The sequence below is a fragment of the Equus caballus genome, chromosome 7 (genome assembly GCF_041296265.1).
Source record: "Equus caballus isolate H_3958 breed thoroughbred chromosome 7, TB-T2T, whole genome shotgun sequence".
Lineage (NCBI taxonomy): Eukaryota > Metazoa > Chordata > Mammalia > Perissodactyla > Equidae > Equus > Equus caballus.
In genome coordinates, this window is record NC_091690.1 from 17,841,874 (window position 1) to 17,854,678 (window position 12,805).

General features: G+C 39.0%; 2 protein-coding genes across 5 annotated transcripts in view; one reads left to right on the top strand and one right to left on the bottom strand.

Moving 5' to 3' along the window:
• NPAT (nuclear protein, coactivator of histone transcription) overlaps positions 1-5,416 on the bottom strand; it is a 51,918-nt gene extending 46,502 nt beyond the window's left edge. Inside the window, exon 1 of the mRNA XM_014741300.3 lies at positions 5,147-5,416. Coding sequence (XP_014596786.2) covers positions 5,147-5,183 — 37 coding nt within the window. The 5' untranslated portion in view covers positions 5,184-5,416. The remainder of the gene's footprint in view (positions 1-5,146) is intronic.
• A 127-nt stretch (positions 5,417-5,543) lies between these two features.
• ATM (ATM serine/threonine kinase) overlaps positions 5,544-12,805 on the top strand; it is a 123,995-nt gene continuing 116,733 nt past the window's right edge. For 2 of the 4 annotated variants that reach the window (XR_011440277.1, XM_070272153.1), the window contains exons 1-5: positions 5,544-5,720; positions 6,119-6,305; positions 9,208-9,309; positions 9,390-9,502; positions 10,928-11,073. Coding sequence is in view for 3 of the 4 variants with exons in the window: in XM_070272153.1 (XP_070128254.1) it covers positions 9,238-9,309; positions 9,390-9,502; positions 10,928-11,073 (331 nt within the window). In the remaining variant the exon portion in view is untranslated. 4 annotated transcript variants of the gene reach the window in all.

Below are 12,805 nucleotides of genomic sequence, written 5' to 3' on the forward strand. Positions count from 1 at the left end.
TTTATTATTATATATATAACTAACCAGTTATTTGCCTACAAAAAGCTCATTTATGTCAACAAGTACCTGATTATAACGAATTCTCATTCAGAATAGGGAAATTTTAGATACAAACTATTCTAAACCTAAAATGTTACAATGAAAATACAAACTAGGGACCAATTATCTCTTATCACAATAATAATAAATAATACTCTTCAATCAACATTAGTTATTTTCTTTTTTATTCCTACAAACAACTTTTGCTAATAATAACTATATATTTTTTGTAAACTTACTAACAAAGGTCAAATAGGTAAGAAAGTATGCCTGAGTTTCTTTTTTTCTTAATATAATACTGTCTTTTGCCTGCTTTTCAGTGGAGGTAGTAATGAGTAACAAATAGACTGAAGGAAAAACATAAAATGAAAAAGACAAGAAAGATAAAATCCTTTATCTAGAGTACTCAAATTTTGGAAATTGGGATGCCAAGAGTTTGCCCTCTCTTCTTCCTATTTATAGAGACGGAAAGATAAAGAGAATGGAGCCTGATGAAGAAAGCAAGAGACAGCAAATCCCCCTACCTAAAAATATCTCCCTCACATATTCTAATAATTCCCCAGAAATATCAGTGGTTTAATGACCTTAAAAAAATGTAAATAATTCTTGGGAAGACTTAACTTAAGGTGCCTTATACTACTAGCTCCAAAAATAACCAAGTCTCTGTCTATAAAGAAGTTATGATTTACTAGGACAGAGAAGATACATATGCAAATAACTATAATACAAAGCAAAGGTGGTAAGACAATACAACTTACTTCACAAGAGGATAGGGCTGGAGAAAGTATTACCAGACTTGGGGAAAACTACGTATGTTTCAAGGAAGACCTGACTCTTAAGGGATGATTGGGGAATCCCAACAAAACTGATGGAAAGCATATATGGTGAGCATGTTTGGGGAACACGCCCAGTTTGGATGAGAAGAGTTGGAGATACAACTGAAAAGACAGAATGGGTAAGGACCATAAACAACAGTAAATGTCAGCAATAACATTATATTATTATGAATAAAAAGAGAATAAGAATAAACAGAATCTGAATAAATGAACAGCAGGGAACAAGAGAATCTGAACAAATGATATATTATTCAGTAGAGAAAGGGGAATGTCATGATCACAGTTGTACTTTCGTAACTATTTAATAAATATCCATAATATCTTAGTGATATAAAGGTGAATAGGACTAGGGGCTCTTGATATTTCAGGGGTGTGCCAGTCCTGGTTCTGTTTGTCTTCAAATCTATTCTTCCTCTTTCCCCTGCTCTGCACTATATGACAGGAAACCTGACCCCAAGCAAGCAACGTTTCACGTCAGCTGGCTTCTGGCTGGGTTCAAACAGTGGGAAGAACTGGTGGGAGTTTGGAGGGCAGGTGGAAGAACCCAGGTTTTTTCCTCCTGTTCCCTCTCTGCCTTGGTAGAATCTCTTCTATGACTACTGCTCCTTCACCAGAGAAGTCTACCTTCTATCTTCCACACAGTGAGCCCAGCCTCTGGGTTGCTTCATCTCTCACTGTCCTCCTGATTATCATAGTGGCTTCCCGCTATTGCTATCCTATGAGTTGGCTCATGTAAGCTGCTTGTCTTCTTAGCTTTTCTCTCACCAGTGTAACTAATTCGCTCATTAAACCCCTCCATGTTAAATACGCAGATTGGTTTCAACTTTCCTGAATGGACACTGACTCACACAGAAAGGAACAAACTTATTTAGGAATCTAAAGAAACTTCGGACCCTTCGCCAGCACATAATTGCCTCACCTGCACACAAACCTTTATAGATAGTTTTGGGAGGCCCCAGAACTCTTGAAGCCTGTCCATTAATCCCAGATTAAGAATATCGAATAGGGGCCGGCCCCGTGGCCGAGTTCACGTGCTCCACTTCGGGGGCCCGCAGTTCCGCCGGTGCGGACGTGGCACCACTCATCGGGCCATGCTGGGGCAGTGTCCCACATGCCACAACTGGAAGGACCCACAACTAAAAATATACAAGTATGTACTGGGGGGTTTTGGGAAGAAAAAGGAAAAAAATAAAATCTTTTAAAAAAAATTAAAATTAAAAAAAAGAATACTGAATAGGATACAAAGGTGAACAAGTTTCAGTTTGAGAAGAACAAGTTCTAGAGATGAATGATGGTGATGGTTACAGAATAATGTGAATGTACTTAATGCTAAAGAAGTCAATACTTAAAATTTAACCATTTTAGTCATTTTTATGTCTATTTCACCAAAAAAAAGTAAGTAAACACGCAGCTACAATAAAACATAGTAACAGTATAAGAGAAGTAACATACAATGCTATGGAAGCATTTAAGGAGAAAGTACTAACTATACCTGCTCGGACAGGTTTCAGAGATTACGTCTGAACCTTGAATACAATTGTACTAAGAAGACAGGGAGAAAAACATTGCAGGCAGAGAGAACAGAATACATAAGCATATTTGGAGAAACTGCAAGTAGTCTGGTATACCTGGAGCACAAAGCAGATGTTGAGAAGTTGAGATGGGGCAGGAGAGGCAGGGAGCATGAGTTCCACAGAGCGTCCTGTATGACATACTGATAAAACCCAAACTGGTGGCTCAGAGGCAATAAACAACACTTTGATATATTCTGGCCTGTACAATATCTAAAGAAATTCCAGCAAGGCAATGGCTGGATGTAGCTGAGCAGCAAAGGTTGTTTAAATGGAGTAGCGAGGTGCAAGTCAGTGCAGTATGTCGAAGAATGAAAGGTAGGCGAGGAAGTGGAGCAACTAAGTAGAATTCATTGTTTTTGAATAAATTTGACTTGTGAAAGGGTGACACAGAGCCTTAGACAGAATGTGAGGTGGGATCTAGGAGAGTATTTTGGCGTGTGCGTGTGTAAGTTAAAAAATATAATTACGTGAACTCTAACTTCTCTATTCTCAGCAACCAGCACAGTGTCTGGAACATATTAAGCACCTAAAGATTTGCTGAAAGAATGTTATGAGGAAATGGGGGCAACAACAAGAGAGGGGCTGAAGATGAGGAGGAGGTACTGATAAGAGAAGAATCATGAGCAAATAACAAAACTGTTAATATTTTAAGCCACTAAGTTTCTCTATGTGCTGAGTGAACTTCAAGATACATAACGCTCAACGAAAAACGTAAGAGGGTTGAGTATGGGAAATGTGTTTTTTGAATTATATATTCTTTTGCACAACTTGAAATTTTTGGTAAGTGCAGAATTGTTTCAACTTTTAGAATAGAAGGTGCAGTGTGAATGCTTTAGGCAGATTTTTGTTTAACAGTAAATAAGATAAACTGCAAGACTATATGAGAGGCCATGATAAAAGTACAAAAGAGAAGTAATGGAAGGCATATTGCTAGGATTGGTGGCCATGACAAATGGAATGTAAAAATGAAAAAGAAGAATTTTAGGCTAAGAAACAATGGAGTTTTTACCAGTTACAAAAAGTAGGAAGTCAAGCAGAGCAGCTGGTTTGTGGAGAATAAATTCACAAGTTGGTGTGAATTATTCCAGTTAGGAAATCATACTGCTTTCTTAAGACCAGTGGTTCTTAACTGGGGGTGATTCTGCCCTCCAGGGAACATAGTGGCAATATCTGGAGACATTTTCACTGTTACAACTGAGCAGGGGTGCAGTAAGGAGTGGGGTCCTGCTGCTATCTATTCATAGAGGCCAGAGATGCTGCTAAACATCCCACAATGCACAAGACAGCTCCCCATATTAAATAATTATTTGGATTAAAATGTCAGTAGTGCTGAGGGTGAGAAACCTTGTTGAAGACTATGGTTATTGAAACTCAACTAGATTACCAAACTGCCAAAACCCAAAAATTCTTAAGCAAACAATATGCATGGAGCAAAAAATAAAGTATGTCAATGCTATGGTGAACACTGTGAAAGTCTTCTTTGGATTGGTTTCAATACAAGCCTAACAAATATAGAAATTACAAGATAGCCAGTTATTTCTCACAGATGCAGATGTAGGTTAACTGTTGATATTCAGTTCTGATAAAGTGGGTAAAAGATTAACCAAACAACATCATATTAGTTTAAACTTAAGTCATTAGTTTCTCCAAAAACGGATAGTGGAACCGTTACTCTAATGTATCCTGCAAAATGTGCTTATCAACAGCCCACGCACAACATGATTTTTTGGGGATGGGGCTGAGTACTTAAAAAAGAAAAGAGACAAATGGTTTTTTCTAACAATAAAAAAATGTTAGTAACGGCTGTACATACTACAGGAAGCTTCATCACAGATGTTTACCCATTTACTTTCTGGGACATCACATATGATGTCTGTAAATGTCCCTAAATCACCGGCTCAGGTTTTGAGTTTTACGTGGCTTTCGTTCCCAGCAGTACAATCCTCTCTATTCTTTCAGGGGACAAACAACAAAACCCGTTTCCCACACAGACAATACATCCTGACAACCGGCCCGTGAGACCAACCCGCCTCAAATGGAGGAAAAACTAGGACTAGAAAAATGTTCAACTGGAAGGCACTTCCCCTGTGAAATTTCTTGCTAGTCAAAACAGTAAGAATGGCTCCTGTTTTAAAATATGCAAATGGCATTTCAAACCTCTACACGGGACGACTTATTCCGGGGGGGCAGAAGGGGAGGGAGATGGAGAGGAAAGAGCACCTCCACTCGTCCCAAATTCGTGGTTCTAAGGGTGAGTTATGAGAAGGGCGTTGGGAAGGTCTTTCTACAAAGCTGGGTGGCTGCGGAAGTCCTTATTTTTCCTAATTTGGTCCCAGCTGTGACAAGGGAAAGTGCGCCCAAGGTGGAAGAACACGCAGTCGGTTCGTCACGTAGACTACCCTCCTCCAGGGGTCCCAATTAAGTGTGCAGGCCCGACTTTCCCTCCGAATCCGGGCCTCAGGTGTTCCCTCCCCTCGCCACGCAGCCTCGGAGGAGACAGTGTCCCCCCCCACAAACACACAAAGAAGCTTAAACTGCCCGAGCCCCCAGCTGAAGAATAATCACCGCCAACCTGAACTTGTGGGCGGGGAGGCAAAATCCCAAAGCTTCCCCACCCAGGGAAAACCTTTGGCCCCAAAGGTCCCTTCGTCCTGCTTAGCCTGGCCCAGTATCTCTCCCTCCCGCGTCCGCGCTTACCCAATACCAGCCGAGCTACGTCCGAAGGTAGTAACATGATCGAAGCCGCAGAAAGAACCGCAGGAAGAGACAAGACTCAGGTAAAAGCCAACACAGCGACAACCCCTGCGCCGCATCTCCCGGTTCCAGTGGCTGCACTGAACCCGCGGCAAAATGTCCCGCCTCTTTCGCTCCACGCCAACCAATCACTTCCGCGCGAGAAAGAAAGGCGCCGAAATGAAACCCGCCTCCATTCTCCTTGGAACTGTCGTCATTTCCGTCCTCACATTTGGAGGGGTGGGGCTGGAGGGGGCGGGGAGGTGGGGCGCATGCGCAGGAGCAGGAGCCAAAGGACGAGCCGCAAACGCAAGGTCGCACGCCATTGGTGGGTAAGGCGCAGGCGCGTTTCCCCAGAGGAGCGGAATGTTTTGGGGGCGTGTTTAGAGTGGAGGGCGTGCGCTGCTTGGCGCGCATGAGCAGACAGTGCCTTTCTTCTTCCTCCCGAGATGGACGCTGCGCGGTCACGCCAGGTTTGAACCGGAAGCCGCAATAGCGCATGGACGCCCGGCTGAGGCTGCTGTGGCCGCGGAGCAAGGCGAGTGGAGCGGGGATTTAGGCTTCTGCCACCGCTGCCTGCAGAGATTGCGCTCTGGCAGTCCGAGGCCAGCGGTAGGGGCGCGGAAGCAACGCAGTGGCGTCGGCGTGGGGGAATTCAGTCGTGTCCCAGCTCTTCTGTCCTAGCCCCCGGCCCCCCCTCCTCACGCGCTCCTCCAGAGCGGCCCTTGACTCCTTTCCAAACCTCATCTTTCCAGGCGCCCTGTCCTCATCGCCCTCTCCCGCCGTCTCTGCGAGCCCCTAGCGGACTTAGCCGTGAACTTCCTTCTTCATGTCCTGAATTGGATCCTCCTACGCGCCTACTTCCCTGTCACTTTAGGGTCCAGATTTAACTAGATAAATTGACTAATCATCCTTTTTTCTCTCTCTCATAATTAGTAGTTTTAATCAGCGAGCATTTGTTGAGGCTTAAACTCCAGACGCGTGGTTAAGAGCATGGGCTCTGGAAACACACTGCGGGAGTTCGAATCCTGACTGTCGGCTGTGTGACCTCGCTGTACTGTCTTCCTTGTGATAGCCTTGCCTGTGGTCAACGCTCAAGAACGTTCGCTGCTGTTTTCACCAGGTACAGATAAGTAAAAAGACTATTACAATTCAGGGTGATAGTACGATAGAAGAGTGCTGTGATGGTAGAGAAGTGAATGAAGTTCTGTGGAAACTCAGCCTGGGAGAATCAATTCACCTTGTGGTGAGACCTCGCAGTGTTAAATTTCCCCGGAGGATGGTAGGAGGGAAAATGCATGTAAAGGCACAAAGTGTAGATGGTTCCTGAAGCCCAAGAGTGAGGTTTGGCATTGAATAAAATAGATTTGGATATTTTCAGCGTGTAAAAGTCATAGGAATGGAGGAGATCACACTGGGAGAACATAGGGTGAGAAGTAAAGCGACAAGGATTCTCTTTCAGGTGTGGGTGGAAGAAAAACCATCAAAAGAGACTTATGAAACAGGAAGGAAGAGAATAATGATAATTGCTAACGTTTATTGAGCATTTGCTGTGTTCCAGGCACTGTCAGACATGTACATGCATCCTTAGATAACTGTTTGACGTGGTTTCTGTTGTTGTTTTTCATTTTATCATTGAGAAAACTGGGATTTAGAAAGATTAGCTAACTTGCCCAAAGTTATACAGCTTGTAAGTCGCAGGACCAGGATTTGAAGGAGCACAGTCTGACTACAGAGTCCACACTAGAAAAGAATGGCATGCCAAGGGCAAAATTGTATCCAGGAAGGTGGGATGTAGGCATCCTGGTCAAATCCTACAAAGGGATTGACTTGGTTGAAGTCCAAAAAGGAACATTGAATTTGTCAATTGAGAGGCTGTTACTTAGGAAATAGGTATCAAATCAGTTGCATCTTGGGTGTGGAACCTTGTTAGTTCTGGATTAATATATTAATTAAATTCAGCTTTATCTGGTGACACGCTTACTCTAGCTGACTACTCTCTAGTTCTTTGGTCATCTTTCAGTTCCTCCAATAAACCATGCACTTTTCCATCTTAGGACCCTTTGGCTATGCTATTCTTCTTCCTTAAATTGTTAGTTCTCTAGCTCTGTCTGTGATTGGCACCAGTTCATTCAGATCTTGGCTTTATTGCAGCCTCCTCTGTGACGTGTTCTCTGAAAGTTTATCAAAAATGATCCTCTCCGTTGTTATTGTCTATTTGTTTCCTTTGAGTCATATCACAATTTGGAATTACGCATTGATTTATCAGAGTATTTGTTTATTGTCACTCTCCCTCACTAGTTATCACTCCACAAGGTTAGGATTTATGCCTATTTAGTTTATTATTATCTATTTACTTTATGTGTTTAGCTATCCTTAACATAGTACCTCAAACACAGTAGTTGCCCAGTAAATATTGTTGCATGTATCAGTGAATGAACATCTCTTGTTTATGTAGATAATTCTGAACTGTTTTGTTTTCTTGAAAATAATCAATCTTTGAAGGAGACAAAAGGAAGTGCAGGAAAGCCACAGCTTAAAGAAAAAAAAAGTTTGCCTCTTCATGCAAGTATCAGATGTTCAGTAAACATGCATTTTTTTCACTTTACAAATAACGTCTTATAGTATATTTAGGAATAAAGGTGCCTACTTTGATGGTTCTTTGGATGTTGTTAAGATATTTTCATTGGTTAGAATCCCAATTTTATTTTCCTTATTGAGTCAATCAAGATGGCTTTAAATTAAAATTAAGCAAGAAAGGGGAAGAGTCCTAGATAAACCCATAAGGAGTGGAAAAATAACAATGATAGTCCTTGTCCTCAAGAAGGACTATCAAGTGAAAAAGACTATCAAATAAATAATAACCTGTAATCTACAGCAGAGTAAGTAAAGGAGGTTGTACAAGGGATAGAGGGATCAGAATAACCAATGAAGACAAATGGAGAAAAGAATTAGAGCTATCTGCCAATGAAATAGGTAGTCTTATTAGGTAGTTTGCTCTCACTGAGAGTTTAAAGAGAGGGCAATAATTTTGTAGGAGGGATTTCTTCCTTTGTACTGAGATTTGACATGGTCTCTCAATTCCTCCCAATTTTAAGATTCTGTAAGATTAAACAGGGGCAGAGAAACATACTTGATCTTGAAAGATTGAGTAGAATTTATATGAATGGATGTGAAAAGGACTTTTCCCCACCTTTTTTGCTCTTGAGATCTGTATACATGTAGATATAATCAACATACATATGTACATTTTTTCTTTGTTTATAAACTAATAAAAATAAAGCTGCTTTGTAAAAATGCTCAGAAATACTAAACCGAAATGTTTTTTTTGTAAGATTTTTTGTTTAAAGGAAGGTTTGATTATATAAGAAAACCTAAATGGAGGAGGCATACTGCAATGGCATTAAGATATAGTAAGATATAGTTGACATTTGACATTTGCAAGGGATATCGCTATAGCATGTAATTTCCCTTTAAAACAGGAATATTATTTTCCTCCTGTTTTTATGTATTAAATGAGAACCATAAAGCCAATTGAGATGTAAGTGCTAGGCAAGGCTTACTATCTCTGATAACCTCCTACATATCAATTCCAAAGCATAAGCAATTTAAGCTTTTGGCTCAGTAAACTGATGAGTCACTACATTTAAGAAAGGGTGCTTTTACGTGTAGTTCAGTGGGTCAGTGTTAAATCCTTAAGTGCTGTTTTCCTTATTCTTTGCCTGGCTGTCCCCTGTTCATCTTTTATGTTTCAATTTAAACGTCATGTTTCATAGAAGAGGTATCAGAGCAATGAAGTAAATTATGCGTTTCATATTTTTATCTTGGTACTGCCCATAAAACACACATTTTTGTTTTAAAGCTTTGTTTTGATGTATTCTAGGAAAATCTCATTTAAATAAGGAAATGTTAAGAAAAATCATTGTACCTTTGATCACAATATGCCTATAGTTATACAGTTAGATCTAACAATGTATTAATACCAGTCTGAAATAATTTTGTGTATATATATATTTTTTTTACAGACAGTGATATGTTTTCTAAAATTCTGAACCATGAGTCTAGCACTTAATGATCTGCTTATTTGCTGCCATCAACTAGGACATGATAGAGCTACAGAACGAAGGGTAATAAATTACTTAAATTTAATCGTTCTTTGAAACAAGTATATGATTGGTAACTGATTATTATGTTCTTTAATTTTCAGAAAGAAGTTGAGAAATTTAAGCGCCTGATTCGCGATCCTGAAACTGTTAAACAGTTAGATCAGCATTTAGATAACAAACAAGGAAAATATTTGAATTGGGATGCTGTTTTTAGGTATTCCATTCTAATTTTTTTTACTGTCTTTATTTTCCTCTTTCATTTGTGTTTCTGTTGTGATAGTATTTTTTTGTGTATGTAAGTCTTGTTTATCTTTGCTCCCTGTATACCATTGTGCCTTGCATTTGAAGTTGGTCCTTAATATTTACCTGAAGGATAATTTTTAAAGGATGTTCATATAGAAAAACTTAACATTTTTAAATCATTTCTTCAGTAAAATGTCTTAGGTATCTCACTCAAGGTTAGAGAGAATTCCTAGGGCTGGCCCCGTGGCACCACTCATCAGGTCATGTTGAGGCGGTGTCCCATATAGCACAACCAGAGGTACTCACAGCTAGAACATACAACTATATACTGGGAGGCTTTGGGGAGAAGAAGGAAAAAAAAAAGATTGGCAACAAATGTTAGTGCAGGTGCCAATCTTTAAAAAAAAAAAAAAAGAATTCTTTTCATATCAATTAGTTCATAAGACTTTATTTCAAATTGGAGAACAAAATTGTTATAGTAAGTGCTTTATTATTACTTTGACATCTTTAAATATTGCTCTAAGTAACTCCCATATGTTAAATTATAACAAAAAAGTAAAAGGAATTTTAGAATAATTCCATATTAATGCAGTTAAAAAAAACAAAACTTAGGCATTAGAAAGACACAATTGATTCCTGGACTGGAGTGGCAAACAGAGTTGATGCATTTTAGATGTAAAACAAGAAAGAGAATATTTTAAATTAATATTAATGTGGAATACTGAGAAACTTGGAGCAACATTTTGCAGTCAAGAGGAAGAATGTGTATTTACTTGTTCTTAAGTGTTTAGAACAGAAAATGTATTTTATTTTTTAGCTCTTATTTGGTACTATTGACTGTTACAGATTGCAATGTGGATAACATGAAAAATGCACGCTTCTTTTCCTATGGTTAGTTTATTTCAGATACCACAAATATAGTTATTAACTAAAGATGAATACTACTTTGCATAAGCTGATCAGGTAAACCAACTATGTAACTGGCATTTACAACTAATCATGGGTATCTTTGAGGCAGGCTTCATTTAAAGGTTAGAAACATTACCAACTACCTAGGAAAGAGGTGGGTCATGTATAGAATAACAGAAAGAGGTGAGAGAGATTTGAGAGCCCTTAATAGCATTGCAAGCTTTTAATAATAAAATGAAAGAGTAGATAGTAAAGTAATAGAAAATCATGGAGGTTACAGATTAAGAGCTTTGCAGACCAGAATTCTAATTGGTGTTGTGGGGCTAAGGCCATGAAAGAGAGATTTAATTGTTTCATTTAACTGGTGCATTAAAGCAATGTGGGCTTAAAAGATGCTTTTTTATGATGGCATGAAGAGTTTTTTGAAACTATTATAATAATTTAAGCATTTAATGAGTTTCTGAAATTCCATTTTGTTGTTTTGAAGATTTTTACAGAAATATATTCAGAAAGAAATAGAACATCTGAGAACAGCAAAACCAAATGTATCAGCCTCAACACAAGCCGGCAGGCAGAAAAAGATGCAAGAAATCAGTAGTTTGGTCAAATACTTCATCAAATGTGCAAATAAAAGTAAGTGCTGTTATTTATTGTAAATAATTGGCTTGATAGGTTATTGTTGCATGAGTTTGGTCTGAATATGGTGAGATAAGAGTTGAGTGCTAACTAATTTCTAGTACATATAAGTTTTCATACTATAGGTTTAAATATTTGGAGGAATGTATGTGAGCATGGAATGATAGAATCTCAGAGTTGAAAGGATTAAAAATTATTTCAACTGCCCATTCTTCTTGGATTCCCTCTATATGTCCCTAGTACTTAGGTATCCTTAATGATTGAACATACCTTTTGGGGCCAGCCTGGTGGCTCAGTAGTTAAGTTCGCATGTTCCACTTCGACGGCCTGGGGTTGCCAGTTTGGATCCCAGGTGCAGACTACACACTGCTTGTCAAGCCATGCTTTGACAGGCATCCTACATATAAAGTAGAGGAAGATGGGCACATGGATGTTACCTCAGGGCCAGTTCTTCAGCAAAAAGAGGAGGATTGGCAGCAAATGGTAGCTCAGGGCTAATCTTCCTCAAAAAAAAAAAAAGATTAAACATACCGTTTGAGGCTTTCTTTTCTATCTTTGGATAATTTAATAGCAGTGAAAACCTGTCTCCTTTTGTTACTGTCTCTGCCTTCTGAGGTAATACAGAAAAATCCTAATCCATTTTTTTAGTATGATATCCTTTGAGATATTTGAAGTTAACCATGATATTTCCTCTGAGTCCTCTCCTCTGAGCTAAACAGACCTACTTCCTTCAGCTCATATGACCTAGTTTTTGGGTCACTATCTTCTGAATATTCTTGGTTTTGATTATATCTCTCTTAAAATGTGGGACTCATACTTAAAATTCTGATCGGTAGAAAGTGGAGTAGGAGTTGAATATCTTTTATTCTTTACTTTTACTAATTCATTCTAAGATCCCATGAGCTTTCTTGGCAGTCAAAATTCACACTCTTAACTAACACTGTGCTTACTATTGGTTTAAAAAAAATACCAACTTCTTTTTTGCTCCTGATGAGCCACATGTCTCCCATTCTGAACTTGTACAGTTGATATTTTGACGAATTGATGTTTTTGAACCAAAACACAGGATGCTAGTAGGCTTGCGGAAGGATGTGGGCATCATACAGTGCTGAAAAACTAGAAACAGATATATTTGTTTAGGGACTTTTGAGCTCAGACTTTGTTTACTCTTCACAATTAAGGATGTGGCTTTGTAATATCAAATTTAAGAATCAGAAAAACCCAATGTTGGTAAACATTGTTAAGTTGAAGGCCATAGGTTGTTAGTGAATGATATATCAGAATGGTGGTATGAGATTTGAGTCTAAAAAACAGTAGTTTAGCGAAAACTTAGTTTTCCAGCTCCTCTGGATGCTAGTGTATGTGGGTAACTACAAGCTCTTGTCAGGGAGTCCAGCATAGACAAAGGAAAGCTACACGGAAATATTCTGCCCCTGCTTTTCCCCTGTGTGATAGCCCTGCATCCATTAAAATTTGTATTCTTGGCTACTAACATTGGATTCTGAATAGCTGTTAATATGTACTTACAGAGTTTGTGAGTGAGTGAGGGAAAGATACCAAGCCCGTTTGTAGCGCACCAGAAAAGTTTTCAGCTTGTATTCTTACTTTACAATGAAGAAACCTTCAATTCCAAAATTAACAATGGAGATTAACAATGGAGATTTGAAAATGTATGAAAGTGTCAATATGTAGATTTACATGAATGAGTGGGTGAAATTATCAACGTAAC